General features: G+C 35.6%; 1 protein-coding gene across 1 annotated transcript in view; it reads left to right on the top strand.

Moving 5' to 3' along the window:
* Window positions 1-16,634, top strand: part of LOC115239047 — a 20,087-nt gene extending 3,453 nt beyond the window's left edge. The window contains exons 2-9 of the mRNA XM_029813369.1: window positions 9,445-9,755; window positions 11,478-11,486; window positions 13,023-13,243; window positions 13,735-14,036; window positions 14,227-14,534; window positions 14,663-14,846; window positions 14,993-15,171; window positions 15,341-16,634. Of these exons, the coding sequence (XP_029669229.1) occupies window positions 9,541-9,755; window positions 11,478-11,486; window positions 13,023-13,243; window positions 13,735-14,036; window positions 14,227-14,534; window positions 14,663-14,846; window positions 14,993-15,171; window positions 15,341-15,788 (1,866 nt within the window). The 5' untranslated portion in view covers window positions 9,445-9,540 and the 3' untranslated portion in view covers window positions 15,789-16,634. The remainder of the gene's footprint in view (window positions 1-9,444; window positions 9,756-11,477; window positions 11,487-13,022; window positions 13,244-13,734; window positions 14,037-14,226; window positions 14,535-14,662; window positions 14,847-14,992; window positions 15,172-15,340) is intronic.
* The last annotated feature ends 349 nt before the right edge of the window (window positions 16,635-16,983 follow it).

Consider the following 16,983-nt stretch of genomic DNA (forward strand, 5'->3'; position numbering starts at 1 on the left):
GCCGATATGAAGCATCATCTATCAATTAAACACGATAAGGACGCGTTTGCAAATAGATTTTATGACGCGTGAATAAACGATGATCGCACACGATGTACATTCGAATTCATTGGTTCAAACGCGTTCTTGTGTTTCGTGTGTCTCGATTAAATATTCATATTACTCCGGTAGGCTCGAGTTAATTGAACTATTGAATGCTGTCTTGTCTTCATCTCGCCTCGTCGTCATCGTCGCCGCAGCGAAGATCGGTTAATTTCCCGATAAAGTCCACACGGATGTCCACATCCGTGTGCGATAAGCTTACTCGACCTATCGATTTTCATATTTTATTATAGGTCACAAACATTCACTCAACGTTAAGTGAGACTTTACTGATTCTTTACTTTGTTTTCTAGGCATACAAAAATAAAAAGAGAGAGTGAAAAAGAGCGATTTTTCGAATTTTTTTCAATGTCGAAACAAAGATATTGAGGAAATAAATAAATAAAGTAATATTGGATAAGAAATATTATTTTTAGTAATTATGAGGATATATATTATCTTTTTACGATTAATTATTTTTCGTGAAATTTTAATAAGATTGACTGCTAAACAAGATCATATTTCTCGCGAATCGATCGATCCATTCACAATTAATCTATAAGCAATAAACTTGATCTGAAATCTAGAATTTCACTTTAATCAATACTGTCGCGTGTTGCACATGGCAGAAATTTCTTCCGATTATTATCGCGCACTTGGCAAGGTCGGTCGTTACTTTTTAAAATGGATATCGAAAAGAAAACATTCACTCTAACTTAGGTGCTTTCCGCGCGTACTTAAATAAAACATATCTAAAATCCGTTAAATCTCTTTCGTTCTTTTGGACCTTTGGGTTTATCTTTTATTTCAAGTTTTTTTTCGTACGGTTTATCGGTGAACACGATAATCACGCCGCATCGTAATCACATTCGCTTTTCATCGCTTTCTTTAATATCGGTTTTCATTAAAATTAATATTATCTTTAATATTTAATATTTAGTTAATTATGACTTAGAGCCGTTTGATTACGATCAAAAATCACATGGAATGTAACCGGTAGTTTCGAAAAAAAATTTCGAAAGCTAGTTTCCTGAAATTAATTATGGTTTCTGTCTTTAATTTCTTTTTAAACTTTGAAATGTTTGGCCCGAGTGTTGCTTTAATATTTTCAGAATTGGATTTCATTAGTCAATTCTAATAATTAGTAGAATCGACATTACAGTTAATTCGAGCAATTTTTTTTATATTTATTAACATCGATAAGATTTAATCGGAAACAATTACAACTAATAACACATTGATTAAAATATGATTTCGCGATTTTTAAAATACATAATTTCGCATTTTGCTCTTTACGATGTCGCAACAATATCTCAGAACTAGAATGATTGATATTAATCCAAATTAATTATACTTTCAAATCAAAGACTGATAATTTTAAATCTAATCAAAATAAATAAACTTTTGTTTTGAAACCATTGATTAATTGTTCGTAGAACTTTCATTATCTGTCGCAAGAAATTGAATTATCGCACGATAATGTAAAATACTCGCCCTGTACTTCGATCTCCATAAAGATGACTTCACCCTTTATCAAGAGAAAGAGGACCTTGGCATTAGCCTCTAATCGAGCGCAAAATGTGCTCGTCGCGCATTATATTCTCTGGCATCTTACTTTATTATATCTCGTGGATAGATAGAATTACACACACATGTGATGAAAACCGCTAGCTCTTAAACAACAAAGTGCGTTTCCCACCTACGTGCATATCCGTCATGTACGCGTGCTGTTTACGGTATACCCATTATTATAACGCGTTGTGCAGTACGCGTTAAAAATGGTTCACAACATAGAATCATGTTATTTGTGCGTTTTTATATGTATATACGGCACGCGCCGGAAGCGCACCGCTGATGGTCACGTAAGATTTCGAGAATGACCGACTTTTATGCTAACGCTCCTCCGGAAAGTTTGTAATAATATCGACACGGTCACGTCTATATATATATATATAATTGCAACATGATAATCATGATTTCCTTCCGGTTTCGAAAGCTCTATCATATTTCGATACCTTTGACTTGGCGTAATCCAGCATTATATCTCGATACGTCTAGCTAACGCATTTGTAGGAAGCAGTCGATTATTAAAATGCAAGTTTATTCTGTTAGTTAAAGTTAAAAGCGAAACTGTAAACTTATTCGTAGATTCTTCTTTTTCAATTCTTAATCAATATCTATCAGAAAAATTGCTATAGAACAAAGGTTATATTTTCTTATTAGAGATAATACTAATCTAGTTTCTACTGATAAACTCTTTAACCAGATTCATTGTTACATGGAAATATACGGAAAGCGCTCATTGAAGCGCAATATATTTGCAATAAATTGATACTGTAATTTGATAACCGTTAGTCTGGTTCTTCGAGCATCGATATTTACATTTGAAAAATATTTAAAAAATAAAGTTTAATGCCAATCCGGAACTTGGAGGGGAAAAACAGCTGCTGGCTTTTCCAGCGATATGCTTCGTTAACACCGTTGCACGCGTTTAAATTATAACCGCAGATGCTGCTGTGTATATATCCGCGTATTACACCCACTTAAAAATAATCTAAACCTCCATCAGGCATTCGCCTGTGAACGTTTCGCGCTACCGATACCATTTCCGCATCCGGCACTAGAATTCCTATCAGGGTATCGATGTCGAAAACTATGCGAAAATCGTTGAATTTCGTTAGCTCATTGTCATTTAAACTGTTATTTCGAGATCCCCGAGATCTTGACTAGGACACTATTTGCGCTTGTAATCGCTATATCGAAAACAAGCTCTGGGAGATAAGGCCGTGACATTTTCCGTACCGGTTTTCCACAGCGACGGCCTTTTGTAAGCCACGCGAGCGTTTCAAAACACGGGAGATACGGCTGGTTGTGTTCCCCGGTATACTTTGTGGTATGAAAACATTTCGAGGGTGAAGCGACTGGAGAGGAATGACGGAGCAGCAGCTTCGAAACTCGCGTAACGACGTCATGTGTCATCGTCGCCTGTAAAAAGCAATACCGGAGTAAACTCGCGAGATCTCGCAAACGCGCGAACGTTGCGACGACGAATGCTGATAATTATTATCGTAATATATTAGAAAATAAGGAGAGAGAATTCGCGGTTCAATTTAATGCTTATTAAAATTATTTAAGTTTATCATTCAAATGTATCTTTTTCTCATTTATATCTAAACAAATTTATATACATATTCAGGATTCTGCTAGGCATCACTTAGACAGTTCTAAGTGATCTTGTTTCGGACCACATATCTAGGTTTTGTCTACGCTACTTTCGCTCCCTATAGAGTGGCTTCATCTATTGTTCCTCGGGAATGCATGAGGCTGGAATTCAATGTCAAAAGCGAGATGAAAATAGCGCGCCAACGAGTGGCCAGAGAAAGTGGTGTGTATCGATCCGCGGTATTGCTTCGGAATTGTATGCAAACAGCAATATAATATCTTTTTTAATTTAACGAATAAGCAGAAACGGGAAAAAGTGAGTACTGAAGTATTAGAAGTAATTAAAAGCGTCAACGGACGAAACTTTTTTTGTTTCGTATATAGCAATATTTTTGACAGTTAAAAACAATAGTAACAAAAGTTTATGTGGTTTTTTCTATATTTTAGATAATTAAACTACATACAACTAGTATAAAATATTGCTACTATAGCGCTAGCATTACTTAATTTACAAACTTTAGTTTCAAGCTCTCCACAGAGCCGTTCTTTACTCGTTATTTTCTTAGATGTGAGATAATTTTTTAATATGATGTAACTTAATTAAACTTTTGTTAGTGATGCTATTAAAAAAATAACAACAGCGAAGTGACGCAAGGGTCCTATGCGCTTTTACATAATGAAATGCAAAAAACATTATGCGACATGTGTCGTAAAACTAAAAGTATAAAAACGTAAGGTTGCACCGACGTCATTATATACAGTATGACGTATAAAAGATATCTTTAACCTTCCGTTTACGTGCCTCGTGAAGGTTAGTAGGGTGCGCTCAAAGGCTGTTCGGGGTGTGAATACACCCCTTGTGTATAGAGGATTAATTAAACCATGGTTAATTAAACTTTTTCTCGCGTGATAAAATTTTTAATCTGTAAATTCACTAGGAAAGATCGTATTTTTCGATGAACTTTGCAACAGCGATTAATTAATAGAGATATAATTCTGAAAACTTTTGCGAGTTTATTGTAAAAGATATTTTATATGTAAACGGCTCGGCGAGTTTGCAAGATTTTGGCTTGTTCTAGTATCGCTTTTTTTCAGGCACCGATGTAAATGATGCGTTCAATGAGATAATGGGTTTTAATTTTATTCCAGATTCGTTTTGCTAAATCCACTCCATCCTGTTGATTTAAACATTTCAAGTACATTGCGAGATAAAACCGGAAAGATAACTATGTCAATAGAGAATGAACACTGTTGTGGAACTGTATAAGCTGGTAAAGTTGCTGGTACGCGGTCGGTCGGCTCGATATTGGCCCAGACAAAACCGGAAATCTGTGACAGAAGGATCGATATATTTTACGTCACACGTACGTTTCCTTGAGTGAACGTGAAGGTCATTACAAACATCCACGTGTTACCTCGATGGCATTCTATTCAGTCGCGCGACGCACACGTTGCATTTGTGTTTCCACAGAGAACCGTCCTTTCTCATTCAATAAACTGATAAGTTCCGCCGTATATGTGACATTTCATTTAAATGCCGTTGTTACCGAAAGAAAGAAGAACGAAAGAAAAATATCTTTCTCGTGATAATTATTTTCATCTTTTTTCTCGCGTTAATGAATGCAACTTGTAATGTGAGCGGAAAGTCTTGAGACCCGGAAGGAAAATGCAATTTCTTTCGAAAAATACATTGTTACGTTGTCTCGCTTTTCTTTTCGTAAAGTATAATTTGTGTAATTCGTTTGCGGAACACGATGGAATAACAAACAATTACTAACATTTAACCGCGTAACCGTACACGTTGCTCATACACGGTCAACCATTGGTTGCTCGCAGAAATTACGCGGAACTAGACGATGAACGCATCCTGCTCCCTTCTGTGCTGATTGTCGGATATGCTAGGATAGCGTTTTATTACGCGTGGCAAATAATCAGAAAGTTACAAGCGGAAGCGGCGCGCGATTTGTTTCACGAAAGACTCCGCGTAAAGTTGGCAGAGATTCACCGCGCTCTTTAAAATGTCATTAACATTATTTGTCGAAAGTACAGTTTTTGTCGCGCTGTCGCAATTATTTTGCTATATATGATGCTATACCCCATAAATTTAACCGCGAATACCGCGAAATGTGTACGATTTTAAGAAAAAAATACATCGTTAATAAAAAAAAATTAAAAATACACAGTTTATAAAAAATTTGTAACACATCATGTATGCGTCGAACATATGTAAATTCAATTACAATAAGTAAAATACAACGAATTCTATAGCAAACATTATTTATGTAGGGCTACAACCGTAATAATTTACTTTTCTCTCTCTTAAAGAGGACAGAGTATTATTTTTTTACCGTCAGAGAGCCATATGTAGGATAAGGTTACATGCTAGGGCAAAAATATCGTAAATGTAACATGTGTTGCGATATCACGCTCTCTTCGAATTCTATTACAATGTCCAATAAGATCTGTCAGTGCAGGCAAGTTTACGCGAAGATGCGAACAAGAGAACGGTGAATTGATTCCATCAGAGAGTCGGGAATCCTTTTGCGCCGTTCAAGGATAAAGCTGACATTTCAATCGCCTTGTCCTGGATTTGGGTGGTATACCGTACCCCCGGTGGCGGGTTCTCGCCCTCTAGTAATGAAACTAATCCGAATGATATTCGAACCCTTCTCTCTCTCTCTCTCTCTCTCTCTCCCGTTACCCGCTGGTCTAAGACCACCGACTGCGCGGCAATAATTGGCTAATTAAGTCACCCTCACGTTTGTCTACCCTCATCGTCCAATGTCCTGATAATTTAGTCACCGGCTCCGGTCTTTTCCTCTAACACGCAACATAATGTAGGTCAATTGCTGTGCGCGTATCATAAACTGTTGACCAGGCGGATTTATTCGACACATCCGCCGATGGTTTATGGACAGATATACGATCACTGGCCGCTGCTGGGCTTGACGTTTTTTGCGACTGCTACGCGTTTAACGCGTTCGGAACACATTCTGTGTGTCCCGAACCAACAGAGCCATCTTTCATCTACAGGTTCTTTGATTTATGTGGAATCGATTTTTCCACGAAAGAACCAACATTCATCCAATGGCTGGAAAAAAGTTTAAAAGCTTTTCAAGGATTAAGAGATGCAAAAGATATTCCAGAAATGCAAATAGACAATCTTATTCTTTATTAAATTTCCAGTGGACTTGAACAGAGTTTAATTTGAGAATTAGTTGCATGAAAAAAACAATTTTAAATTGTTTATTAAAAAACGGTAAATGTACAATATAACTCGCTAAGTTCAAAAAGCATCCTGTATTATTTATACGTGAGATTTACATTTCTCTTAAATGGTAAACAACGACTTGCGGAAGACGAAGGCGATCATCCTCCGCAAATTTTAACCCTTTATAGATATGTGGGTTAATAATTTCCCATACATTCCTATTATTGTAGCCCACAAGTCCATATATAACACTCTTTATAGTACAAATATAAAATGGTTCGTTTTTTTACATATTTCTTAGCATATTGTGATCTATAAAGATATAAATTAATTTCACTTTAATGCATATATATGGTTATGCTAATTTAATGTATCAGTGATATAAATATATTACAAAGAGAAAAAATATATAAAGAGAAGAAATTTGATTTGCAAAATAATATATAAAGTTAGAGAGAGAGAGAAAGAGAGAGTGATAAATATATCTAATTGTTCTCACGATCTGGTTCCCATAAACACAGTAATTAAGAATTAATTATTTTTAAATGTGGTTTAAGTGATCTTATATCTTTTTTTTTTTTTTTTTAACAAAATTGGAAAAGAGGATGAAATAAGTTTTACATCTAAAAATAATCGATTAGTAAAGATATTTTTTACATTCAATTGTTAATTATTTCTTTAAACAGAATGGTATCACCACGGTTTATCGCTTATTGTTAGTAGGGCTTTGTGGGCAGCTTCCGTTCTCTGCGGACGATCTCTAGCAGACTATGCAAACAATAATTGACAGGAGACAAGTGTGCACACGCAAGTGCTGTGCGTAGGCGGTACTGCGCGTATGATAACGCACATGTCTGTGACGTCTACAAAACAGAATGTTCCTTTTCCCATTGTATTCATCGCGTGAACATTTGAACGAAGAACTTAACGGGAAACATGGAATCCCTACTGTGGTTAATATTGGGAGAACTTTTATCTTTCCAAGCGCGCGCGTGGGATCTACCGAAGTTTTATCACGTCCGTCACATTCGTCCACAATAATGCGATCAATACGCTCATTGATGTGTTATTGTGATTTCATCCAATTCGCGACATGCGATACAATGTCGATATAGTTTCTTCTTTTTCTTTTGGAACAATATGATGATGATTTACGCGCTTGTGATTGAAATTGGACGATTTTGGCGCGTGTACTCCAATTTACCTGGTGTCATTGAATAGCATCAAAATGAAATTCCGCACCTGAAATTCGAGAAAGTAACTTCTCTGTCGACAAAAAATCGAGGAAGCTTTTAAAATTTTGTTTGCTGAATTTTTCCTTCGAATTGAAAAATGTAACTTTAACGCGTCGTATTTTATTTGCCGATTCGACGAAAAATAATGATTAATACAAATCGACGACAGCTGGTATCAGTTTACTCCGCGCGCGTGTGCCAGCCGTGCAAATGCTTACACGCGCGACGCAATCGCCGATGCATGTCCTGGCGGTGTCCGATGCAGTTAGGACATCTCATGCTTACGCGCACGCTTTTGTACGTGCACGCACGGGTGGATACCGTTCGTCGAACGCATCACATCGGAGACAGACACGTATATACATACACATATATACGCACTTGCAGCGATATTATCGGCCGCCTTTACGTGTCGCACGAACACGCGATGGTTATACGTGTGCTCTCGGAGAGACGAAAGGATTCCGCCGCCAAGCTTTTTGCTCGGTCAAGTCGAACAATCCCGCTGTTCCAGCAGCGAGAGGTATACCATTCGCCAACTGAAACGTCAACATTTGGATCGCATGTGGAACCGCGCTCAAATTTCGTTTTAATATCGATATCTTCGTCATTCGATATCGAATATCGAAATAGCTGCTGGAGCATCTGAAATTTTTGCTTTCGTTAGAGAAACATTCTTTTAAAATTGTTAAACTATTCAACACACACGCAGAATCTTATAATCTTTTATGAAAAATTTAAGCTTATTTTTATATAGTTTCAATAAATTAAAGAGCTAGATAATTAAAAATTATAATAAGATTATATTTAAAATCAGTCGATGAGTTTTAATAAAACTAAAATTTAAGTTTTTTAATATTTGTTAAATTATATAAAATAAAAAATAATTAAATTGCGATTTTAATAAATTTTAGTAAAATTAAGCTTTAAATTAAACTAAATTAGTGTATATGGTGATATTATTCGAATGATGGCTGGACAATGATGTCTTTCATTGTATGAATTACACGTACTTAAATTAGCTTATGATTAAAATTTATTGAGTTGTCGTCATCTCAAATACATTTTATCATGATATCTGATGCGTAGATAATATGATATGACAGTCTGTATGTGAAGATTTTAAAACTCTTGCCAGTTTTTACATGAATACATTGACGAATTTAAGTGACATTGTTACGAGATCTATGAACACGAGCTACCAAACGAGTGACGATACGATCGTATAAATTAGTATGACTATTGATAGAATAGAATCTAGTAAAGAGAACTACAGGTGTTTCTCCGATGTCGCAAACGTTTTATTTTTTTGTAAGACAAACAGATAGTCCCTGCATTACAGAATCGGTATTATGATAATGGCAATATCTGGTCTCGCGGTAGTGTATCGAATACAACTAGTTTGATAAATATTAAACGCAAAAACTCTCTCTCTCTCTTTCTCTTTCTCTTTTTCTCACATACTCGATGTTCGAGCGAATTTGCTTTTAATTCTATTTGTTACGAAATTTCTTAACATTCTCTTGAAACAATGGTCTTTATATTATAACTATGATATTGTGTATGAAATGCGTTTGTTGGCGAATTTATACACTTTTCACACACACACACATACACACATTAAATTGCAATAATAATATATATTAATAAATATACATGTGTAAATTTATATTTAATATAAACAACACATTAGGTAAACTTACATAATATTTTCGCTTATCTCTTATGTGATTATTTTATTGCGATCTCTTTTAGGGAACAGACAATAGCTCGAAAATGGGGTTGAAACGACGGCGTAATAAATTGAGCGAGACGTCGATGAAGTAAATCAGCTTAGATTCCGTAAAGAAGATGATGACTGCCATGGCCCGGTTGCCTTGCAAGCAATCGTCCTCGCCCTCGCAGCAGCCGAGAGTGAACAATTTCGGAAACAGTCGGAATCCTTACTGGGAGATGCAGCAAGCTAGACATCCTGCACCGCCGTACGTCAGAAATCATCATCGGCATACCGATCATACAGGTGAAAATCAAGCGAATGCATTGCGAATCGCATCACGAATCGATGCGTCAAGCACTGTTGATGTGTGTATTTGAAAAAAAAAAAAAAAACAATAAACTTATGCACGCATTTCGAATCGCTTCAAAGTCTTGTCAGATGAAACAAATTTCTATTTTGTAGATTTACTAGTGAATAAAAATGACTGGCAAGTTTGTGCTAATTTGTTATATAAAGCATATAATAGAATATAAGATTAAATAGAATATAAAATAAAAAATAGAATATAACAGAAGAGTCTAATAAAATAATGTATGATATAAGTAATATAGAGATAACATATTACTTATCTAATGAAAAGAGGAGCAAAGCAGTTTTGAAGTATTGCATGACTGCGAATTAACTTGATCATTTTTTAGGTCAATTACTATGCGTGGTAATTTCGCGCGTTCTAGTTTTAACATTCTGTTCAATCACTGATTCAAATAGGTCACTTTTGAAGCTATTATTCGCTAGTAGAATCTAGGACTCTAGGAGATAAAAATCCGCTCTTTGTGATTCGAACTCCTGTCGAGCTGGACCCCTCTACCACTCTACCTTGCAAAAATAAAAAAAACAAATAGCGCATAATGAGCTATTTATGAGCTTTCATATCCCGCAAATTAAAAAATTCTGAGCTCATCACACTGCGCAGGAATTTAATACTTTTTGTGTATGTATGTGTGAGGGGGGGGGGGGAGGTGAATCGACATTGACTCAATTTTTGCAAAAGAAGTTACAATTCAATAGTCAAAATGCACATATTTTGCGAGCTTATAAATCAATAAACAATATTTAGTCGAAACATAATTAATCTCTTTCATTTTAAATATAGTTCTCTCTTGTATCGGCGGGATGATTTTTTTAATGAAGGAATTATAGCTTAATAATCAAAATGCACGTATGTTGTGAGCTTATAAATTAATAAATAATATTTAGTCAAAACATAATTAATTTCTTTCATTTTAAGTATAGTTCTCTCTTGTGCCGAGAAGATATGAGATGGTTTTATTGTAAAGAAGTTCAATAAGAAATGCGCATATTTTAAAAGTTTATAAATTTGCAGGATATGAATGTTCATAAATAGCTCATAATTATGCGCTATTTGTTTTTTTATTTTTGCAAGGTGGGGACAGCTTGATAGAGATACGATTCAAGATTTGTGCATAAATTTTTTTTTCTTTTTGTTATAGGTACATATATCCCAATAAAAAATTTTCTGTTCCATTTTTTGGCTTTTGCGACAATTCGGCTTATCTTCATCATTAATGTCCCATTGTGCGAGACCGTGTCACGTTCGATTAAGGACGAGCGCCGATAGTCTGATAGCCTCGTTTCGACAATTTATAGCGAATGTAATGCTGCGATTCGACTCAACAAATTCAACATTGCGTCATCACATATATGTATTCGGCAATTATGATCTACGATCTGAGAATGAGAAAAATATACATTAATTTTCTCTAATCACAATATAACGTCATCATTTAACACAAAAGGAAAAGTAAATATATTTCGTGCACCTATAAAAATGCTTGCAAAAGAAAAAGTATTTTACAAAAGAAAAGAAAAAAGAAATGAAACGTCGTTATCACCCGTCTCGTAAATCGTGTCATTACAAACCTATTGCATTTGAAATTATTGAATATATTATAGATAAATGAATACACAGAGACTATTCTTATTTATATGGGAAACTTAAATTTATTTAAATTCTTAAATTGGGATTCTTTCTTATGTTAATATATTGAAGCTTTTCCATGTCATCTGTGAATCAGTTAAAAAGAATCAGTTGTTCCACATCAACGAGCATCAAAGGAAAGCCCATTACTTTTTACGTTTCTCCCATCGATTTCGCCATATGTACCACATTATAATATATACATATGTAGCCTTGACGTTGCGCTTCTGTCGTTCGGGCTCTTTTTATCATCGCTATGCGTCCCTGCTATTATCGCAGTTGGCGGTTGTCTTTCCGAGGAGAAACGTGTGTCGGGGGATTTTATCTGCCGGCATTCTCCATGAGGACATGTGCGTGTCGTTGGCGGGCACATGTCGTCAATCAGTGGCAGCGCGAACAGAGCGAACGTTCTGCGAGAACCCGCGCGCGAAAACAGAAGGAGAACGCGCAGATGCTGCCGTTCATCCGTTAACACTTGCCCTCTGCCTCTTAACCAAGCGTCCGAGATGTACATACGCGCACATATGTATGTGTCGCAAGATGACGGGATCGGTCGATGATGCCACAAGAATAGAGACCGGGACGCGACACGAGATGAAAAGGAAAATATAACTCTTTTCCATCGGTTCAGAATTTCTCACAGGTATTTACTTCCTGCGGTATTGACGAGATCAATTTATAATAGAATGAAAAAAAATTATCAGATTGTGACAAACAATGATCACGCGAAGAAATAATACACGTATTATTGATTTAATTTATTTGAAATTCCTTATTTCGAATAAAAAATACTTTATTCCGAAATTCTTTAAAAATACGAGCGAATCTACAAATTGATTCTCGCGAGAGCGATTAGCGATTTATATATTTATAAAATATTTTTCTAATTTCTTAAATTTGTTATTTATTAATAGAATTGATTAACAACGAGTTTTTTTTTTCTTACGTGGAAACTGTTTCGTGAATTTCTAGATATCGAGAATATCCGGTTGCGAACTTACATAAAACGAAACTGACTAAATTGCCAATTACTTAAATAAGATTATACGAAGGCGCTTATAATTGGCAGCAAGATTCTATTTCATATGCAATTGCTCCCGTTCGTGTACATCCCACATTATCAGCACTTTACTACATTTTTAAATAAAGACATCGAATTGAATATTAAATAGCTATATTTATGAATTTTTATAGGCAATTGTCTTTCAGAACCTTTTTGGCATTTTCTCTTTATTATAAATATAAAAATAAATAAAAATAAGATAAGCAATTTTAGAATAAGAAATTTTCTAGTTTTCAAGTTTTCGTTGAAATAAGCTTCAAATAAATCAAAAACGTCCATAATGAAATATGATACTTTCGGAACATTCGATAAGCTTAACATAAATATCGGAGATCAAACACTGTTGGGAGTTAATATTCACAAAGATGGTGATCGCTTTCATAAATTCAGCAGCTAGATAAGAACTGTCTCTACGTGGTTTAACTCGACTGATATCTGACCAGAAAGTGATACTTTCTTCCTCTTTTCAGGAAGCAGATTAGTTACGCTGGAGTATGTCACTTATGGTAATCTCTTAACGTTTTTTTTTCTTCTCCATACGTGCTGCAGGAAAGGAAGAGCGAGACCGTACTGGATCGGAAGCAGGAACTGAAAAACAGCGGCCACCTACAGGTTTCGCAGCTGAGCGCTCCCGGTGCACCACCTCCCAGATTATTGCGAAAATGCACCGGCAACTCGTCCGCCTGTCCGATGCAGCCGACGTCGCCGTCGCAGTTACAGCCAACCCCCATGACGCCGCCCTGCTGCTGGGTTTCATGTCACGAACAAGACAGACGTAAGTCGCCGGAGAGATCTTGTAAGCTTAAGGGACATATAAGTACGATCCCGCAACATGTATGTTGTCAATAATCCAGTCGAGAAGAGGCTATATCTCGAAATTTATTACCTTGCGAGAAACTGAAATCACATTTGACATACTTTATATGTCACTACCTACACACATTATAAATTTTACACACACATATATTGTGTCTCTACATATATAAAATATATATAATATAAGAATACAGTGTGTATATATAAAAGCCTCTCTCACACAAAGAAGACAAATTGATCAATTCCACTTATTATGAATTTCTTAATTTTTGCGTCAGAACATATTAGTGTTTTAGTAGTAAGATTAAGAAATTTACAAAAAACGGAGTTGATCGATTTCTGAGGAATTCATAAATAAATATTTTATTACTACTTACGTATATTTATTACTACTTACGCGCTTTTTATAATATAGCACAGATCGTCATAAAAGATTGTTATTTTGCATAGTAGACGGAATCCTGAGTCCTCAACAAACACTGCCACCCGCGCTGCCACCGAAAAGTCCACGTTTGGTTCCGGTTCCCCAAAGACGGACGATTTCAGGACCCCCGAGCGGTACCGGAGGCGATCAATTGCAAACGAAACTGCGTCGGCTATTAAACACCGACAGCAAGGAAAACGTATTCTTTTCGGACAGTCCGCCGCAGAGTACGACACAAAGCAACGGTGTGTCCACAACGCGAGAAGAGAAATTTCGATACTCGCCTGGAAGTCTTTCACCTGGCTGTCGAGACGAGGATCGTATACTGGTAAGAAAGTTGCGATAACGATACCTTTGCCTTGTGTTTTAATATACTATCACTCATCTCTCGTACAGTCATGTCTATATATTAAGTTTTGCGAAGTATTCCAGCATGTGTTCTGTTTTGTTAAGAAAATTTATATATGCATTTTCATCGATAAATGACTGATTATAACGTTATATTATTTGTTTTGCAGCATTGCGCGCCGCAAGATGTTCGCTTCAAGTTCGGCAGAAGCAACTCGCACTCGCACACTTCCGGAAGATCTAATCGCAAGTCAAATAGCTCCCCGTCGGTGGAGAATACGATATGTCACAAGTCTTTGCCAGATCTCCACACAAGCACGCGTCGTCGGGCGTCACTCTCACCACGCGCGTCCACAAAATTATCAGCGAAACCGACTGCCCATCACCAAGCTACGAACACGAGCAATTGTCCGGATTATGAAACTAGTTCGGATTATTCGGATCGCAGTTTTAAGCGTGACTCCGTTTGCTATCGTAGGTAGGTGATTTAGCTTATGAATCCTTTTAGCACGTAATGTATTACCAAATACATTGTATCTAATTTCACAAGATAGCTAATTCCAGAAAACGAAGTAATTAATTAGCGAATTTCTCATCGATTTTTAGCTCCCGCCATATTAGGCGATCTTTGGGATCTGGTGGTGGTGATGCAAGCAGTGTATTATCCTCAGGTGGACGAACGCAGAAATCATCTGGTTCTAGTAAATTGAGCCACGGCGCAACAGCCAGGGACTCTGGTGGTTCCTCTGGACACTGCACTCATCGTAGCGAACCAGCACCCAGAATACAGGTACAAATGAATATATATGTATATATAACATCGGACAATATAATGTCGGAAAACCAAATTATGATATATATATATATGTATGTATGTGTCTGTGTATGTATAACAAAATGCAAAACTATTTAACTTTAATCATTGATCTCTTCCAGGATTGTTGGACTCATATACGCAGAGATAGTGGAGCATCCACACAACATTCCACCGAGAAAGATCGATCGAGGAAAGGTAGTTACATTGGCGGTACACTGCCACCGGTTGTAAGACACTATAGCCCGGATTCTGAAAGTAGTAATAGTCAAACGGACTACAGTCCGACATGTAATTCAAGGTATATATATCTTTCATTTTTGTGTTTATGTAATATATTATAATAATAATTTGATAATAATAAATATAATAGAATATTCATCAGCCATCTGAAGAAAATTGACAATATGTAATATATATCATAATTTGGTTTTCCGACATTATATTGTCCGACGTTTTCCGTATATTAGGTTTTCCGACGGTTGGAAGGAAGGTCGCGGTCGACCGATTCTAAGATCAAAATCGGATATCAGCGATCGATATTGGCGCCAGGATAACGGCCGTTCCAGTAAAGTATCATCCCGCCCTCCGCGATCGATGACTCAACTCGAGAATTTCTTTGACCGTTTAGGACTGGATTCGGATAACTATCAGCGTATAACTGAACCCAATTCGAAGTCGTCGTCGCCCATATTCTTCGACAGTGTTAGCTCTGTAGATTCGGCATTGGGTCTCTATTCCTGGGTCAGCAATAATCAGACAAACCAGAGTAATCAGTGGCAAAACAACTGCAGCATTGGTATGGGTAATGACGAATGCAATCAAAGGGTAAACGATCCGCCGAGTATCGTCGAGCGAAACGCGCGTATTATCAAATGGCTTTGCCAATGTCGTAAAGTGCAGTTAGGATACAGCTAAACAACGAGTTTCTCAACGTGGGTAAATCTTTCATTTCTAATAACAATATATTCGAATCTCAACGATGTAGTACGCTTTTGCCTTCTACAAATGATATATTCGTCAGATACTTCGCATTCATACATTTCTCGTAAATATGGAATTAATTAGTGCTTTTTCTCCTTCTTTTTATTATTTGTATAATTTAACAGTTTTTGTCAATCTTGTATTAGCTGTTTGTAAGAGTACGATTATTATTTTAATTTATTGTGCTTAATAATAGAGATGAATTTGTGCCATTTTACAATTAATTGTTATGGTTATATATGTTGTGCCTTCCGTCAAACTGTGGTTATAAATTCAGGGTAAAGTTTTTGGAACATATTTACGTGATATGCGTTGTCGCACATTAATTTTTATATTAAAATCTGTATAGAAAAATTTCTGGGGATGTTTAATATTTTTGTGAAGGTACATTGAAAAATGTTTGCTTATATATAATATATTTCTTGGAAAAAATCGTTATTAGGTTTTAACATTATTAATCTTGTAATTAGTCTATAGTATGTTATGCGAATATTTTTCCTATTTAGAGAGCAAAGCAATATTAGATTATTACAAAACATTAGTAAAATTGTGTATAAGAAACAGAAAGAGAGAAAGAAAGAGAGAGAGAAAGAGAGAAGTTGGAATTTATTAAATTTTAATATAAAAAGATATAAATTTCACGACGTATATATGTGCTTCTCATTTTTGATCTTGAAAATGATGAATTGGTTTACTAGAAAAAGTACTCAGATGAAAAATATTTACCTCGATTTTAGGAAAACGTACAGATCTAATTTCATAAAAAAGAAAATTAAAAAATGTTGCCTTTATATACATATATATATACATATATATATATACTCTTGATAGTTTCTAAAAATCATACATTTTAAGTGAAACAGCGTTCAATTGATGTTAATATTTCATGAAATTTAGATAATTGATAAGTTATACAAATAACTTGATGTTAAACAATAGACAAAAGAATGATCCCAATTTTGTAGTTTAGTAGGAATTGATGTGATTTATATTAATACTGTAAAATGAAACACTCATTTAACATTATTCTATTTTAATAATAATCTACAAAAGTTATGCTATCTTTACAAAAACTGTGTGAACTCTATAAGTTACAGCAACTTATATGAATTTTAACGCAAGCTGAATT

The sequence above is a fragment of the Formica exsecta genome, unplaced genomic scaffold, assembly GCF_003651465.1.
Source record: "Formica exsecta isolate Colony F162 unplaced genomic scaffold, ASM365146v1 scaffold116, whole genome shotgun sequence".
In the NCBI taxonomy this organism is placed as follows: Eukaryota; Metazoa; Arthropoda; class Insecta; order Hymenoptera; family Formicidae; genus Formica; species Formica exsecta.